Here is a 16,864-nt window from a genome sequence, read left to right as displayed (position 1 = left end):
TTCCTCTACTGATATGCCCATCTGTAGGCATATCCTTTCCAGCCGACGAACGTGGTGGTGTCTGCCCAGAGGACCCCTACAGGGGGAAGGGGGACAGGGTGGGCAGACAGCGTTGTTTTTCTCTCTGGATCCTATCCCCTAATTTCCCGGTGGAAATGCTCTGTGCCAACCCCCCTGCCCTCAGCATCCAGGGTGGAGCCGGAGGACGCGATGCCGCGCATCGTGGAGCAGCCGCCAGATCTCCTGGTCTCCCGAGGCGAGCCGGCCACGCTGCCCTGCCGCGCCGAGGGCCGGCCGCGGCCTAACATCGAGTGGTACAAGAATGGGGCGCGAGTGGCCACTGCGCGCGAGGATCCGCGCGCGCACCGCCTGCTGCTGCCCAGCGGCGCCCTCTTCTTCCCGCGCATCGTGCACGGGCGCCGCGCGCGTCCCGACGAGGGTGTCTACACTTGCGTGGCGCGCAACTACCTGGGGGCAGCGGCTAGTAGAAATGCGTCGCTGGAAGTGGCAGGTGAGAGTCGCATTGTCCTCTGGTTGCTTCCAACCAGAGGCGGGAGGGCACCAGGTAAGCCGATCCAGAACCAGCCCCAGTCTCAGCCCCTTCAGCATCTTCTTTTGGGACCGTGACCTTTGGTGTCTAACGTCCACGCCCTGGCCAGAGGAGGAAGTGGGCCTGGTATCTTTGCACCTGGGGAGGAGTGCAGGTCTGTGGTGATACACCCCTCTCCAAAACACTTCCCTTGTGTCCTAACCCAGTTATTCATCGGTTCCCCTGGTCACTCATTCTCCTTCTCTCTTTGTCTCTGTCCCTGTCTATCTCTCTCTCCAGTCCTCCGTGATGATTTTCGGCAGTCCCCTGGAAACGTGGTGGTGGCAGTGGGGGAGCCAGCGGTAATGGAATGCGTGCCCCCCCGTGGCCACCCAGAGCCTTCCGTGTCCTGGAAGAAGGACAGTGCAAAACTCAAGGAGGAGGAGGGAAGGATTACGGTGAGGCGTGGTGCCATGGCTGGGGATCTGACGCGGGGGGCGGGGGGGGGCGGGGGGGGCAGGACAAGGCCATCATGGTGGGCGGGGCCATAAGGTAGGGGGCTGAGCGTGGAGAGTCAGCTATTAAGTGAGGGATAAGTTAAGGATAGATAGGATGGAATTGGAATAAAATAGGTGGGGAGTAAGATGCCCCAGGAATTCATGGGAGGTAGGTTGGGCTGTGGGAGCAAGCACAGAGCTGAGCCCCCCACCGCCCCCACTCCCTTGGGCAGATCATTTAAGGATTCCTTATCTGATAAGTGTGTCAACTTTCTTCACTGGTCTTCATTGGCTTACTGGGAGGATCAAATAAATAAATAAATATGCTTTGATGGCTACAAAAGACCAAAGTTACCATTATTACTCTGCAGATTCGTGGAGGGAAGCTGATGATGTCACATACACTCAAGAGTGATGCAGGGATGTATGTGTGTGTGGCCTCCAACATGGCAGGAGAACGGGAGAGTGGGGCAGCTGAACTTGTGGTACTGGGTAGGCACAGGGAGTTTGGGGGTTACGGGGGTTATGGGGGTGTGCAGCCTGGGTAGTAAGAAGCTTTGTAGATCCCCTGACGATTCACTCACTCTGGCTCCATAGAGCGACCCTCATTCCTGCGTAGACCAGTGAATCAGGTGGTCCTGGCAGATGCCCCTGTGGATTTCGCATGTGAGGTGCAAGGGGATCCCCCACCCCGTCTACGCTGGCGCAAGGAGGATGGGGAACTGCCCACAGGCAGGTGAGAATCCCCCTCCTCCTGCCTGTAAGGAGACTCAACCAGCTCAAGAGCATACCCTGCCCTAGAAAACTGGAAGGCAGACACCATCTCACTTGACGACACAGAGAAATCTGTCTCCCAGAGCCTGTGGCCCCTGCCCTATCTAGTCCCATCTCATTTTATGGGTCCGTGGATTCCAGCTTCGGTCCCTGTTGGGGCCTACCTTGTCTTTATGTACCTGATTCTGGTGTCTGTCTTGGGGGAGAGAGAAGGGGTCAGTAGCTGTGGCCAACCCAGCCTGGGGGTGGGGAGTGGAGCAGGTATGAGATCCGGAGTGACCACAGCCTTTGGATTGGGCGTGTGAGTGCCGACGACGAGGGGACCTACACCTGTGTGGCTGAGAACAGCGTGGGCCGCGCTGAAGCTTCTGGCTCCCTCAGTGTTCACGGTGAGGGCCCACCTGGGACTGCCAGAAGCAGGGACGAGATGAGGGAACGTGGAGGACGGGGTGAAGAGGAGAACGAGGGAGAAAGGACTGGGTGGGAGATATGGGTAGGCCACTTGAGAGTTTTTAGAAGGAGAGAAAGGAGGAGAAAGCTGAGCAGGCTTGAAACAAGAGTTGGCTATCTGCTCCTACTTAAGCCAAGCTTGGGCTTCTCTCTCTCCTGTTCCCTCAGTCTCCCTTCTGAGTGCCCTGACTCCCTGTTCCTTTATCCCCTCCCCCTTCCCAGTCCCACCCCAGCTGGTGACCCAGCCCCAGGACCAGATGGCAGCTCCTGGAGAGAGTGTGGCTTTCCAATGTGAGACCAAAGGAAACCCCCCACCTGCCATCTTCTGGCAAAAGGAGGGAAGTCAAGTAGGTGGCCAGCTCTGTGGGACTTCCCACAAGCTTCTCCTCTGGGTCTTAGCCTCCCTCCTTGTACATTCTGCAGACTTCTCTCTGTGGTCCCGTTTTACCTTTGGTCCTCCCAGAAACCCTTGCAGGTTATTTGGGAGGCTTAAATAAGATAATGAATATAAAAGGCCTGGAACGTATTGAACACTTTAAAAAGAAATGATGTTAATAATGCTTAGGTGGGAAGAAACAATCCTGTATGGTAATTCCCTGGGGAATCCTTCTATTTTATTTTATTTTATTTTATTATTTTTTAAAAAAACTGGAAGGATCACTTCCAGATTTTTGATAATTTTTTTTAAGATTTTATTTATTTATTTGATGGAGAGAGACACAGCGAGAGAGGGAACACAAGCAGGGGGAGTGGGAGAGGGAGAAGCAGGCTCCCCGTGGAACAGGGAGCCCGATGTGGGACTAGATCCCAGGACCCTGGGATAATGACCTGAGCCGAAGGCAGTCGCTTAACCGACTGAGCCACCCAGGCGCCCAGAATCCTTCTATTTTAGGCAAGGCTGTCCTGAAGATGTGGCAAATCTAGTCGGTGCCTCCTCCCCCAGACACCTGGGGCCTGGGCTTTAATAACCTGCTCTGGAAAGTGTACTGTTCCAAAGCTGCTCAGGGTACAGCACGACTCGCTCATCTACTTACAAGGGGCTTCCACCAGGGGGCGCTCACAGTCACCCACCTTGGCAAACTGATTCCTCAATTGAGAACCAGAAGGAACATTCACTGAAGTTACACAACATGAGTACCAACCACTAGGGGAAGGGTGGGAATTTTGCTACTAGGAAACAGGGTCAGTATAATAAAATAAGTCTGACTAATCCCACCCCACTGGAAAACCAGTTCTCCCACTACCTCATTTCCAAATCCACAGCCACAATTTTCCAACATCTTCTCTAGCATCTGGGATTGCTGTATTTTAACTAGATTCTTAAATGAATAGAAATGCTGATGGTAGTAGAGGGTAGTAGAGGGTAGTAGGTATCCATCAGGGGATCAACCATGTGCCATTTACCTGTGACCCTAACCTCTTTCCCTACCTTCCGTGTATCTACGTAACATAGAGCCAGAAAAAAGGGGAAGATATTTAACCTTTATCACATAATGTGTTAAAAGATTCTCACGATTACTCATTTAATCCTGGTAACTATCCCCAAAGAGTCAAATTTGGGGAAATGTGGGCTCAGGAAGGTTAAAGAGCTTGCTCAGAGTTTCCTAACTTGTAAGTCACAAAGCTGGGAAGTTCACCCCAAAATCATCTAATAAAATTTCCACATTTTTGTGAGTAGATCTCACTGGTTGGCCCAAGGTCATATAACTAGCTGGTGGGGGCAGAGTTGGAGCTAGAACCTTAGGAATTCTCTGAATTCTGGGGTTGATGGGAATAGGGATCTTTCTCTCTGTCAGCTGCCTGCTCATTCCCTACCCTGGTTCTTTGCTCTGTCCCCAGGTTCTGCTTTTCCCCAGTCAGCCATTTCAGCCCAAGGGGCGCTTCTCAGTCTCTCCCAGAGGCCAGCTCAACATAACTGATGTGCAGAGCGGGGATGCTGGTTACTACGTGTGTCAGGCTGTTAGTGTGGCTGGCAGCATCCTGGCCAAGGCCCTGTTGGAGGTAAAAAGAGGTAGGTGCTCATGCAGATAGGCCTGGACTTATGGCCTGAAAGGAAGTAATGGCTTAAAGATACCTGTTTTTCTTGGATTCTATACAATATGTCTGCAAGGGGAGGGGCGTGTTCCTGAGACATGGCCTTGAAGTTTGGAAATCAGCCACAGCAACCACTAATAGGTGGCTGGTCCCAGGCAGAGACTACAGATGGTTATCGAAGCCCCTCCAGTCTCCAGGGGGAGGACAAGTGAAGGAGCAGAGAAGGAAGACAAGGGGCTGGTGGCCTGAACCCGGGATCCTCTCCTGAGGTGTCCAAGTTCTTCCTCTCTCAGCCTCCTCCTTGGATGGGCTGCCTCCCATCATCCTCCAGGGACCAGCCAATCAGACGCTGGCACGTGGCTCCTCTGTATGGCTGCCATGCAGAGTGACTGGGAACCCTCAACCTAGCGTCCAATGGAAGAAGGATGGGCAGTGGCTGCAGGGGGATGACCTCCAGCTCAGCCTCATGGCCAACGGTACCCTGTACATCGCCAGTGTGCAGGTGAGTCTCCCCCCTGGGACCCGAGTAACTGAGAACGGCCACACGGTCCACGTGCCCACCTCTCGTAAGTACCCGCTGGGACTAGCTCCAGTTCTACTCCTCTGCTCTCTGAGACCACCGAGAGTGGACCACGCCTTCCCCAGCCTCTGAACACCCACCTCCACCCCCTCACCCTACCTTGCTCCATCCCCAGTTTGCCAGCCCTCTACCTTCTCCTACAGGAGATGGACATGGGTTTCTACAGCTGTGTGGCCAAGAGTTCCACAGGGGAGGCCACATGGAGTAGCTGGCTTAGGACGCGGGGTGAGTTTTGCCTCTGTCCCCTTGCTTTGCCAACACCTCCATCCAAACCTGCTTCGAAAGTAGTCAGTACCTCCCTGAGCCCCAGCACTGATTAAGCCTCCAAATGTCACGGCCACAGTGGTGGGGAGGCGAAGGACGGAAGTGGTGCCCTTGGGAGGCAGATGTGAGTAGGGGTTAGTTCACTCCGTCCCCCTCTCCACTGTCACCCCTATCACAGCTCCTTAGCTTCTCTGGGAAGGGGGCAGGTTACATGGGGGGCCGTCCTTTTCCCATCCTTCTACTTAAAGATTATCTCCTCACTGCAGAAGATTGGGGAGGATCACCAGAGCCGCCTACAGAACCCAGTAGCCCTCCAGGGCCTCCCTCTCAGCCAGTGGTCACTGAGATCACCAAGAACAGCATTACTCTGACCTGGAAACCCAACCCGCAGGCGGGGGCCACAGTCACCTCTTATGTGATAGAGGCGTTCAGGTATGGAGAGAGTTTTACATGCAAACCTGGAAAGTCAAAAGAAGGGGATCTTATATCCTCAGGGTCTTTGCTATGGTGCGGAGAGTTCTGCCAGTTCCCTCTCCCAAGGGGAGGAGAATGGACGAGAGGGAGTAGACAAGTGGGGGGTCCCTGGCTCAGACAACTCGGTCACCCCATTCCTGTTGCAGTCAAACAGTTGGTAACACCTGGCGGACAGTGGCAGATGGCGTGCGGCTGGAGACACACACGGTCGGTGGTCTGCAGCCCGGCACCACCTATCTGTTCCTGGTGCGCGCTGTGGGAGCCTGGGGCCTCAGTGAGCCCAGCCCCGTCTCTGAGCCTGTGCGCACCCAGGGTGAGTAAGGTCAGAGTCCCTGGCTCGGGGATATGACACGAAACACTGCAGAGTGCCCCCCTCCAAACTATGGCAGCATAGCAGCTCTTTTCTGCTGGGCCCGGCCTCTCCTGGTAGCCCGGTCTGGAAGAGGTCACGCCTCCCTCTCGTGGAGGGGACAAGAGAAGAGGGGAGAGAGGGAAATCCAGTCATCTTGGTAGCCCCTCACTTCTGAGCCTTTTACCCACAGATAATGTAGCTTATTAGGACTAGAAGGGACCTTGGAGGGCTCATCTTCATGTTAGAAATGAGGAACTGAGGTCTCTAAAGTGCAGAGAGTAGATTCCTATTGGCCGGACACCCAGGCCCACCTCTGGAAGCTCTTCCCCTGACCAGCCTCCTCCTGATCCTGGGGTGTGTTCTGGAGTACTAAGTAGTGCAGTCTGTGGGAGCAGCACAAGGTAGGATACAGGCACACTTTCAGTCTGACTCCTTGTCCCTGGTGGCCCCGGCTGAGTGGGCTCTTTGGTCAATAGACAGCAACCCATCCAGGCCAGTGGAGGACCCCTGGAGAGGCCAGCGGGGGCTGGCTGAAGTGGCTGTGCGCATGCAGGAGCCCATAGTCCTTGGGCCCCGGAGCTTGCAGGTGTCCTGGACTGTGAGTGTGGCATAGGGATGCGGTTAAGGGCAGGGATGATGATGGGGGCCATAGGGACCTCCAGGAATGGGTACGGGAGAGTGGGAGGTGAGTGGCTGGGGAAGACCGGGTGATTGGAGGTGGGGCAGAGCCCGGAGGACTTGTGTGGTCCCTGGCTCTCCTTCTGGTATGCTTTGTCCTGTCTCCTACAGGTAGATGGCCCAGTCCAGCTGGTGCAAGGTTTCCGGGTGTCTTGGAGGGTAGCAGGTCCTGATGGGGGAAGCTGGACAGTACTGGACCTACAGTCCCCAAGCCAGCAAAGTACTGTGCTAAGAGGACTCCCGCCAGGGACCCAAATTCAGATCAAGGTGCAAGCCCAAGGCCAGGAGGGGCTGGGGGCTGAAAGTCCCTTCGTGACCAGGAGCATTCCTGAGGAAGGTAAGGAGGTGGTGCACAGAGCCCATAAATGAACAACAGGAAAGAGGGAGTGGGGGAAGATAGAAGTTTGCAGGGGAAGAGCAAGGGGAGTTGTGGGAAGAAGGGATACCTGTTATCTCAGTTCCCAGGATGATACCTGGGAGGGGGAAGGTTGGGGCAAGAGGGGTAGCTGGCAATGACTGTCTTTCTCACCATGCTCCTCTCGGGGGCCCAGCCCCCAGTGGTCCCCCCCAGGGAGTGACAGTGGCCTTGGGGGGTGAAGGCAACAACAGTGTCACGGTGTCCTGGGAACCTCCGCTCCCTTCCCAGCAAAACGGGGTCATCAAGGAATACCAGGTACAGGGTTTAAGAAGGGACTGGGTGGCGGGGGGGAGCTAGGGGCTAGGATTAGGGAGGAGGGAACCTAGAATGACCTCGGGGCTGGAGATGAGGTTGGGGGAGAGGAGAGAGGTTTCAGAGTGTTGCCCTCCGGGCTGAATGATCCCTGGCTAAGCCCCCTCTACTGTTCAGAGCTTCGAGTTTCCACGTGAGGCCAGGATCCCATTTCAGACTCTCTAAACCCGGGTCTCGGCCTCCCCAGATCTGGTGCCTGGGCAATGAGAGCCGCTTCCACCTCAACCGGTCCGCGGCAGGCTGGGCACGCTCCGCGGTGCTCCGGGGACTGCTGCCCGGTCTTCTCTACCGGACCCAGGTCGCGGCGGCCACCAGCGCTGGAGTGGGCGTGGCCAGTGTCCCGGTGTCGGTGCAGCTGCGTGAGTCCGGAGGCGGGGTGGGCGGACGGGGCTGGGGAATTGGAGGGGGGTGGGTCCTGGAGTGGGGGTGCCTACGGGGTCAGGGATGGCCCCTCTTCCTCGCTGCCGGGTTTCCAGGCCCCTGGTCCCCTCACCTCTCCCCCACAGCTTCCCCGCCGCAATCGGAGCCTGGGCTCGAGGTGGGCCCGGGGCTGGCGGAGCGGCTGGCGAGGGTGCTGCGGGAGCCGGCCTTCCTCGCGGGCAGTGGCGCCGCCTGCGGGGCGCTGCTGCTCGGGCTCTGCGCCGTCCTCTACCGGCGCCGGAGGCAGCGCAAGGAGCTCAGTCACTACACGGGTGAGCGGGGCCCGAGGGGCGGCGCGGCTGACCGGCGCACTTGGGCCTTGGGGAGACGGAAGGGAGGGCCTTGGAGTGGGCGGAGCCTGGAGATCCCGCCCCTCGGGGAGGGAGGCGGGCCGGACGGAGAGCGGGACGGGAGGGCCTCACCGCTCGGAGGGTGGGGGCGGGGTCAGAAGGGAGGGGTGGTGCCCCCCCAACTCCCCCACTCCCCCACCTCCCTCCCCGAGCATCGCTCCTTCAAGAGGGACGCGCGGTGGGCACCGTCGGGCAGGGAGCGGACGGGACTGGGGGCAACTGGCGGGGCCCGGAGGGGCGGGACCTGAGTCTGGGGAGACGGGTAAAATCTTCCCCTAAGATGCCTCGAGAGGAGAGCGGGCTTAGTCAGTCTCAGTATAGAAGGGGCAATTCTGGAGGGGGCGGGGCCTGGCAGGAGGGGGCGTGGTCAGGATCCGGGGCGTTAACTTGTGTGGCGGGGTCTGGGTGGAAAGGCGGGGCCCGCTGAAAAGAGCCGACTAGATTTCTGCTACTCCCTAGTGAGGGGCGTGTCTGGAGAGATTCTGAGGTCTCTTAGATCAGGGGTTCCCAACCTTGGCTACACATGGGGAACTTTTAGAAAAATACTGATGCTTGAGTCCCACTCCTAGAAATTCTGATGAAATCGGTCCAGGGTACAGGCTGAGTGGTGCAATTGGGACCGCGGCCAAGAAGGGGACAAGAATGTGGGTATTTCTGACCCTTTCTCCATTTACCCTCTTCTTTCTCCCATGGATTCCTTTTTGGAAGCCTCCTTTGCCTACACACCTGCAGGTAAGCTCTCTCTGCTCCAGTGGGGTTCAGACCCCAAGTATGGGCCCTTCTCTCACTCAGTCTCCCCCTCATCTTCCCAGTGTCCTTCCCACACTCAGAGGGCCTCTCTGGAGCCAGTTCCAGGTAATCCTCTTAATCTATCTCCCAAGGATAATCCCCCCCCCCATCAAGAGACCATTCTCCTTCCTCCCCAGGCATCACTGCCACTGACTGTCTCCCACCTGCCACCCCCAAATTCACCATTACTGTCCTACAATTCCTGTTTACCCTTAAATTCGCTGGCCTGTTCAGGCTCTGGGTCCCCAGCGTTCACGTGCTTTCCCTCAGGCCACCCATGGGCCTTGGCCCCGCCCCCTACCCTTGGCTAGCAGACTCGTGGCCCCACCCATCTCGAAGCCCCTCAGCCCAGGAGCCCAGGGGGAGCTGCTGCCCCAGCAATCCTGACCCAGACGACAGATATTACAATGGTGAGGAGTTCTAATTCCCTCAGGGGCACACCTGGCCCCCAACACCCTTCTCTCCTCTCCACCTCCTGGGGCAAACTGAAGGGAGCCGAGGATTGTCAGCCTTCCTGAGGTTGGTCAGTCCTTGGGGAGGATATGAGTTGGGGGAGCTTCTCTCATGCCTAACCTTTACCCTGGTTTGGGAAGTAAGGTTTGGGTGGGGGAAGAAGTTGATCCGGTGGGATCTCCTTTTGCCCTCCATTCTCCTGTCGTCCGCTATTTCCCTGTCTCTGCTCCCTGCCCCTTGCCTCCCCCCCTGGCCTCCCTCTTTCTCCTCCTCAGAAGCAGGGATCTCCCTGTACCTGGCTCAGACCGCCCGGGGCACTGCCGCCCCTACCGAGGGTCCTGTCTACAGCACCATTGACCCAGCTGGGGAGGAGCTGCAGACCTTCCATGGGGGTTTCCCCCCAAATCCCTCAGGGGATCCGGGCACCTGGAGCCAGTATGCTCCTCCAGAATGGAGCCAGGGGGACAGTGGTATGACTTAGTCCCTAACACCCCCATTTTAGCTCTGAGCAGAGTATCCCCAAAGAATATCCTCTACCCTTCCCCTCTGGGACCCAGCCCAGCACTTGCTTCTGACATTTCTCATCTGCTTCTTATCTCCATGTGTCCCCATCCCACCCTTCTCAGGAGCCAGGGGAGGCAAAGTAAAGCTTCTGGGAAAACCTGTTCAGATGCCCTCTCTCAACTGGCCAGAAGCCCTACCCCCACCTCCCCCTTCCTGTGAACTGAGCTGCCTAGAGGGGCCGGAGGAGGACCTGGAGGGCGGGTAAGGATGTGCCCTGTTGCAGATGCCCTAAACAGATGGGACCAGTAGGGGGAGGGCAGAGGTGCTGGGAGAGGAGGGGAGAGGGCAACCAGAAGGCTAAGTGGAAGCTGCTCAGTCATGGCTACTCTCCTTCCTCTTTGTCCCCAGCTCAGAGCCAGAAGAGTGGTGCCCACCAATGCCTGAGAGGAGCCATCTGGCCGAGCCCAGCTCCAGGGGAGGCTGCTTGGTCCCTCCATCCCAAGGGGAAGCCCCCTCTCCCACATCTTCCTATGGACAGCAGTCCACAGCCACTCTTACCCCCTCACCTCCTGACCCTCCCCAGCCCCCCACTGACATTCCCCATCTCCACCAGATGCCCAGGTAGGGAGGTATATAGTGCCTTGCACATTATAGGCCCTGGGTGCATATCTATTCTGCGGATGGTTGGATGGATGGATGGATGGATGGATCTGGGGTACAGAAGGTCTCATGACCGTGTCAGAGTGGAAGTGTGATTCCGGAAGGAACGTGATGGCGGACAAGGTCTCTCACTCCTTTCAGACTGTTTCTCCATTGGAGTGGCTCTGCAAGCTTCTCGGGGCATGTCAAAAACATGGCTCTCCTCATACTTCGCTAGCCTGGGAGCCCTGTGGGGGACAGCCTGTGCCTTATTCATCGGAGTACCTGGCACGGGGCCTGGCACATAGTGGCACTTAGAGTTTCTTGAGTGAACACACGCTGAGGCCTCATGTCATTGCAGGAGGGTGCCCCTTGGGCCAAGTTCCCCTCTCAGTGTGTCCCAGCCCACTCTGAGTAGCCACGAAGGGAGGCCTGCTGGCCCGGGTGCTGGCCCCAGCCCTGTCCCCAGTGCTGCCGGCAGAGCCCCCGGTGAGTCTGCAGAATGCTCAGCCCGCCCCCACCTCCCCATACCGCCCCCCCAGCCTTGTTTCCTCTTCACCCTCGAGCCCCTTGCCTGATCCTCTCTCTTACCCACTCTTCTCCCCGTCTGCTGATGGGACAGGGAGAACCTGGCAGGTGCCCGGGGAGATGGCTCCTCCACTTCAAGGGCCCCGCGCCCGAATCCGGAAACCCAAGGCTGTTCCCTACCGTCGGGAGCACAGTCCTGGCGGTGAGGGTGCCCTGGGCCATGAGAGATGGTGACAGTGGGGGGAATAGGCAGGAAACCAAGGGTGAGCTCTGGGGGCTGGAGAAGGGAGCAGGTGAACCCAAATATTGGGCCGTTCAGTCACAGCCTCCTGGTGCCGGGGAGTAGGATCGGGAGAAAGATCGGGATCAGGAGGGGTGGGAGACTCTGCTGAAAACAGGTCTCTCCCCAGACTTGCCCCCACCACCCTTGCCGCCACCAGAGGAAGAGACGAGCTGGGCCTTAGGGCTGAGAGCAGTAGGCAGCATGTCCTCCTTGGAACGGGAGCGGGAACGCAGTGGGGAGAGGAGAATGGTGCAGGCTGGGCCCCTGGGGGCCCAGCGGGGTCCCCACCTGGATGGTAAGGAGGGCCAGGGCAGGCCAGAGGCTCACTGCCACACAAGAAGGTGGCACTGGAGGCTGATAGTATAGTATAGACCGTGCCATCGAAGGACTCTGAAGTTTTCGACCCAGCTCACACCTCACCCTCAGTTGGGTTCGTGCATTTGATCCAAACCTACACTTGTCTCTGTAGCTCTCTCTGGGAAAAATCCCCTGAAGTTCCCCAGTTGTAGAATTTCCCAGGACTGAAGCCCAGATGAGAGAAGAGTGGGGCTGGGTGTTCTGTCTCTCCTTTCCCAGGGCTCTTTCTGTCTGGGAGTTCCCGGTGGGTTTCGGAGCACCTGTTATGTCAAGGCCATGTGCTGGGTCATTCTGTTTTCCCTCAGCCCCCAGGATGGCCCAAGCCCCGTGCCTGCCCTCAACTCTTCCTCTAAAGCTGGGATTGAGGCCGAGGTGGCCCACTGGGCAAACGGTGACGTTCTGTTCTCTGCCTGGTTGCCCTTCTCTGTTGTGCTGCAGAGGAGACCTTGCCCCCCTACAGCCGACCAAGCTTCCTATCCCGGAGCCAGGCCACCAGCACCTGCTCCACAGCGGGCAGCAACTCTTCCAGAGGCTCCAGCAGCTCTCGAGGCTCCCGGGGCCCTGCACGGAGCCGGAGCCGGAGCCGGAGCCAAAGGCCAGGACAGAAACGTGGAGAGGTGGGGGCTAGGGCATGCAAACAAGGGGAGTAGGAGGCTAGGAGGGCTGAGCCAAGGAGTGCTGAAAACAGGAGGGAGAGAAGGGCTTTCTGAGCTCTGAGCAAAAGGAGGGGACCCAGGGAGTGAGGCGGGAGGGAGGAATCCTGGAGAACAGGTGACAAAGGCTGAAGACAAGGTCATACGTAGAGGAGCCTGGGCTCCCCAGAGGAGAGTGGGTTCAGGAGAAGGGCTGAGGAAGAGAAGAGGCATGACGCCTCCTATGGCCCGCTTGCCCCGGCCTGGGGCCTTGCGAACCAGCCTCTTTCTCTCTCTAGGAACCAAGATGACCCTTGAGGAGGATATCAGGAATTCCATGGGGAAGGGCTTGTCCCGGGGCTGGGAGCTCTGGATGGGAACCCCTCCTTCTGGTTAATGGGGGTGAGCAGAGAGGAGCGGGGGAGGGGGGTGGTCTCGTCCCCCCTGGCAGTGATGCTCAGAAGCCAGAGAGCGAGCTCTTCCCTTTCTATCTCTTTCCACCTGAACCTCATTTGTAAAAGAGACAATAAAAAGAGTCTGATGGGCGCCTGGGTGGCTCAGTCGTTAAGCGTCTGCCTTCGGCTCAGGTCATGATCCCAGGGTCCTGGTATCGAGTCCCACATTGGGCTCCCTGCTTGGCAGGAAGCCTGCTTCTCCCTCTCCCACTCCCCCTGCTTGTGTTCCCTCTCTCACTGTGTCTCTCTCTGTCAAATAAATAAATAAAATTAAAAAAAAAAAAAGTTTAAAAAGAGTCGATGGGAGCCCTGGACCCTGCTTGTCTGGTTTTATGCAGGATGTGGGAAAGAAAGGGGCTGCAAAAGAGTGTAGATCAAGGCACTCAGAGAAGCCTCCACTTCCTTTCGAACTTCCATCAAAAGCATTAGACGAGGACAGGGTCCTGTCCTGCCTCTTGAAGGAGCTAAAGCCCACTCCCCAGTTAAAACCAGAGGGACTTTCCAAATAACCAACAATGAGAAATTTGTCCACCTTCAGACAACCAAGCCAGGCCCTCCCTAGGTGCCCTCCTCCAGGGTCTATCTACTCTCCTGTAAGGAAATATGCCCCTCACAATAATAATTTTTTTTTAAACTCAAACAGGGCACCTGGGTGGCTCAGGCCGTTAAGCATCTGACTCTTGAGTTCGGCTCAGGTCAAGATCTTAGGGTTGTGAGATGGAGCCCCTCATCAGGCTCCGCGCTCAGCACAGAGTCTGCTTGTCCCTCTCCCTCTCCCGCTCCCTCTGCCCCCTCCAGCCCTTCCCCCCACCCTACCACTCTCTCTTTAAAATAAATTTAAAAAATCTGTAAACAATTTCTTAAAATAAACAAAGTAAAACTTGAGGAATGAGGTTGATGGGGGAAACCCCAGCCAAAAAGGAAAAACAGGCTTTTTTCAGATTCCCTGACCCCCTCACAGAGGGTGTGTGCACAGGAATACCTCTTGGCCAGGGCTAGGCCCGGATGTGATTGGTTTGGCTGGCATAGAATTTTTTGAAATTTTGGCCCTGAATGCGCACTGCTCCGTCCCCCACAGCCCATGCCACCGAATGGTTTTCTGAGCTTTGTTTCCTTCTGACTTCTTCACCCCCAGGCTCAGTAACTGCCCTGGGCTCTCAGGGGACGGCCACTGCCCCCACCCCCACCCCCAAGCCCAGGCTCTGACCTCTCCTGCCACTGTGACCTAAGTGTGCACAAATCCCTTTTTCTCCATTGGTCTGGCAAACAGGGTTGGAATGTTTTCAAAAGGAATTTTACCAGGAAGCTAAAAGTAAAACAAAATCCAAAAAAGGAAAAGCAAATAGAGAGGAACAGATATGTATCCGGAGCACTGATTTCTCATCCTGAGACTTAGACACTCCAGCCCAGACTGGTAGTTCAGGCAGCACCGTGTCCCCCAGGCCCTGCCTCACTCGGCCTGTGAGTTCAGAGTGGCCTCTAGGTAGAGTGGCTTAGGTTTGGGGGGTTATCACCCCCTTTCAGGGCCTGCTTCCTAATCGGCCCTCTCTAAAGGCATCCTCCTGTGGCCCCTGGTCCTGCTCAGGAGCACCGTTGCCCCCAACTTGTGTGTTCTGCCCCTGCCTTTCCCGCCACGTTAGAAGGACAGGGCCCTTCCGGAACTTTCTGTGGCTCTGACCCTGGCAGTCCGGCTCCATTTCTCTGTTCTGTTGTTTTGTCTGAAGGGTGTTCACTAGCCAACCATTACAGGTGGTTCTACCTTTTGGGGAATTAAGCTACTTCGTCTATTTTAAGAAACCCTCTGGTCTTAACCATCTGGGACTAGTCTCTGGGGAGGGGGGCTGGGACCCCTGAAAGCAGGAGTTGTTTTCCTAGGACAAGTTGCGAAGACCAGCCGACCAGAAGAATCCGAAGGACGCATGTAATTCTTCTCTCAATCACAGAACAGAACTAAGTGACTCTCCCTGAGTGCCAACGAGTGCCTGAACCCTTTGGAACTCAGAATTCTTCCCATATCTCCGGGTATCCTCCCCAAAATGGTGCTCTGGGGAATGACCTCACCGCACTCAAGTCGTGACAGTTTTATGGTATCAATTCCTTAAGCTCATAGAGTCCACAGTATGAGGAGGGGGTTTTGTCCTCCATTTTCCCACCTCCCTTCCTTCACAGCTCCCTCCCTGGATCCATGCTGGCCCCTCTGCCTTGGTAGCAAGGAAGGGCCTCACCGCTTCAGGGCTGGTCGGTGGGTCCTCCTTTCTTCCTCTCCCGGGTGTGGCTGCGGAGAGGTGAGCCTGCCCCTGTGGGAATGAATGGTCCCCTCCCGAGAGGGGTGGCTCTGTAAAGCTCCTTCCCTTACCGCCTGTCCCACAAGCTGTTGCTGTCCTCTGGGAAGACCTCTGGCTCCCCCACTTCCCGTGATCCAAGTGGGTGGGGAGATCGGGAGATAAGGCTGCTTCTCAGGCCAGAAGACCTGGCTGTGGGATGGATGGAAGGAGGAGAAAGCAAGGGCGAGGAGTCAGGCTGGGATGGCTTTTTGCTCCCTGAGGGCTCCAGGTCTACTTTGTGCTTATTTTGTTGCGCTTTCATCTGTTTTCACAATCCCGGAAGGACGAGAGCTCTCCGGGAGTCCGGACAAGGTGGTCCCCCAGCTGCAGAGAAGTGCAGGCCAAGACTGACACTCCACAGGGGGGTGGTTTGATTCTCTTCTTGGCAGTCTTGGGCACACTTCATGAGGAATCTGCAGGGGAAGTCGAAGGAGAGTGGAGTTACCCTGCTGCTCCCCCTCTCCTGCCCAACCCCAGGGCTCCTCCTGGCTCCTCCCCAGAATCCCTCAGCCAGGGTCACCATGTCAGCTCGGAAGACAGACACTTACTGCCAGCCTTGGGCTCAGGACGGCCGAGCTGACTTCTTCGGGAAGAGATCCGAGAGTCGGGGGGCCAGGGGGGCAGCCCCCTTCCCAGCCGCTGGCTGTGGTGGTCCTCCATGTCCTCCAGCCAGTCTGACCTCCACTCCCACAGGGGCAGGGAGAGGGCAGAGGTCAGGAAGAGGTCATCCCGGGGGGAGGGAGGTGAGGAGGCATCTGTCAGGGAGGGTAGAGTTATTTGTAGAGGGCTGACCTTCACTCTGAGGGACCAGTTTAGGGCAGAATGCTTAGGGCCTGCTTAAAGCACACACCCAACCCGAAAGATAACTTAGCCCCAACTCAGCCCATCAATTCTGGCAGCCATTGGAATGAGTCCATTGGTTTCTTTAGAGAGAATAGCTTGAGCTGTTTCCTCCTAGCCCAGCTCTGGCCTTCTATCCATACTCTCACCCTTCACTGCACTCCCCCTCCCTGGGCATCCTTCTCCCTCCGTTATGGGCACTTCTGTCCTGGATAATCCTTGCTTTCCCATTTACAAGCCTGGTTGTTTTTCTTGGAGGCAAAGGGTAGAGTTAGGGTTCATAAGATGGGGAGAGGGGGTCTGACAGAGTATATGAGGAAGTGGGGGCGCCTGGGTGGCTCAGTCAGTTAAGTGTCTGCCTTTGGCTCAGGTCATGATCCCGGGGTCCTGGGATCAAGCCCCACATCAGGCTCCTTGCTCAGCGGGGAGCCTGCTTCTCCCTCTGTCTCTGCCACTCCCCCTGCTTGTGCTCTCTCTCTCTCTCTCTCTCTCTCATCAAATAAATAAATAAAATCTTAAAAAAAAAAAAAAAAGGAAGGGGAACAGAGAGCCCCGAGCTACTGTCTGTTGACATGGATATAATGGTCCCACTCTGCTCGACAGGTGGAGGGGTGAGCCCAGCTTCTCCTCACCCCAGCCACAGACAGGGCAAGGGGACGGCTTGTAAGCATAGCAGGAGGTAAGAGAGGAAACAGACCTTCCCCTAGTGAGGAGAATCTAAAACAGTGGGTTAGAGTAAATAGAAGAGGTGGGGAGCAATCTTTCCTAGAAACCAGTGTCTGGGTTAAGAGGAGGAATCTGGAGGGAGGGCAAGGGGCCTACAGTTGGCTGCCTCTGGGCTTTAGACATGAACATTTTGTCCTTGTTCTTGTGGGTGACCTTGGGCAAGTTAAAAAACCTGTTTGATTTACAGTTTCCTCATTTGGAA

At 56.7% G+C, this 16,864-nt stretch overlaps 3 protein-coding genes across 7 annotated transcripts in view; 2 read left to right on the top strand and 1 right to left on the bottom strand.

Moving 5' to 3' along the window:
• Positions 1-761: 761 nt before the first annotated feature.
• On the top strand, positions 762-8,736 carry LOC102742449 (roundabout homolog 3). The gene is made up of 16 exons (XM_081797351.1): positions 762-987; positions 1,398-1,518; positions 1,624-1,762; positions 2,062-2,189; positions 2,473-2,597; positions 4,090-4,261; positions 4,578-4,786; positions 5,008-5,089; positions 5,395-5,560; positions 5,749-5,915; positions 6,431-6,552; positions 6,744-6,969; positions 7,184-7,305; positions 7,550-7,721; positions 7,869-8,054; positions 8,702-8,736. The coding sequence occupies exons 1-16, from the start codon at positions 895-897 to the stop codon at positions 8,734-8,736; spliced, it is 2,265 nt and encodes a 754-aa protein (XP_081653477.1). The 5' UTR covers positions 762-894.
• ROBO3 (roundabout guidance receptor 3) lies at positions 7,767-13,065 on the top strand. Of its 5 annotated transcripts, XM_081799207.1 has the most exons (11): positions 7,767-8,054; positions 8,841-8,864; positions 8,945-8,987; positions 9,192-9,331; positions 9,650-9,844; positions 10,001-10,139; positions 10,287-10,499; positions 10,879-11,006; positions 11,140-11,247; positions 11,456-11,623; positions 12,124-13,065. In XM_081799207.1, exons 4-11 carry the CDS (start codon positions 9,199-9,201, stop codon positions 12,333-12,335), a joined length of 1,296 nt encoding a protein of 431 aa, XP_081655333.1. In that variant the 5' UTR covers positions 7,767-8,054; positions 8,841-8,864; positions 8,945-8,987; positions 9,192-9,198; the 3' UTR covers positions 12,336-13,065. The 5 variants fall into 5 exon arrangements, with proteins under 5 accessions (XP_081655333.1, XP_081655331.1, XP_081655332.1 ...); XM_081799205.1 differs by lacking the exon at positions 8,841-8,864 and having other exon boundaries at positions 7,934-8,054; XM_081799204.1 differs by lacking the exons at positions 7,767-8,054; positions 8,841-8,864 and adding an exon at positions 8,113-8,776.
• Positions 13,066-14,838: 1,773 nt separating this feature from the next.
• The window catches only part of ROBO4 (roundabout guidance receptor 4), a 13,933-nt gene continuing 11,907 nt past the window's right edge, over positions 14,839-16,864 (bottom strand). Inside the window, exons 18-21 of the mRNA XM_081799208.1 lie at positions 16,569-16,596; positions 15,945-15,962; positions 15,645-15,888; positions 14,839-15,509 (exon numbers count right to left, since the gene is read on the bottom strand). Of these exons, the coding sequence (XP_081655334.1) occupies positions 15,499-15,509; positions 15,645-15,888; positions 15,945-15,962; positions 16,569-16,596 (301 nt within the window). The 3' untranslated portion in view covers positions 14,839-15,498. The remainder of the gene's footprint in view (positions 15,510-15,644; positions 15,889-15,944; positions 15,963-16,568; positions 16,597-16,864) is intronic.

The sequence above is a fragment of the Leptonychotes weddellii genome, chromosome 11 (assembly GCF_054177405.1).
Source record: "Leptonychotes weddellii isolate Sample4059 chromosome 11, ASM5417740v2, whole genome shotgun sequence".
NCBI classification, from domain to species: Eukaryota; Metazoa; Chordata; class Mammalia; order Carnivora; family Phocidae; genus Leptonychotes; species Leptonychotes weddellii.
This window is presented reverse-complemented; position numbering and strand designations above follow the sequence as displayed.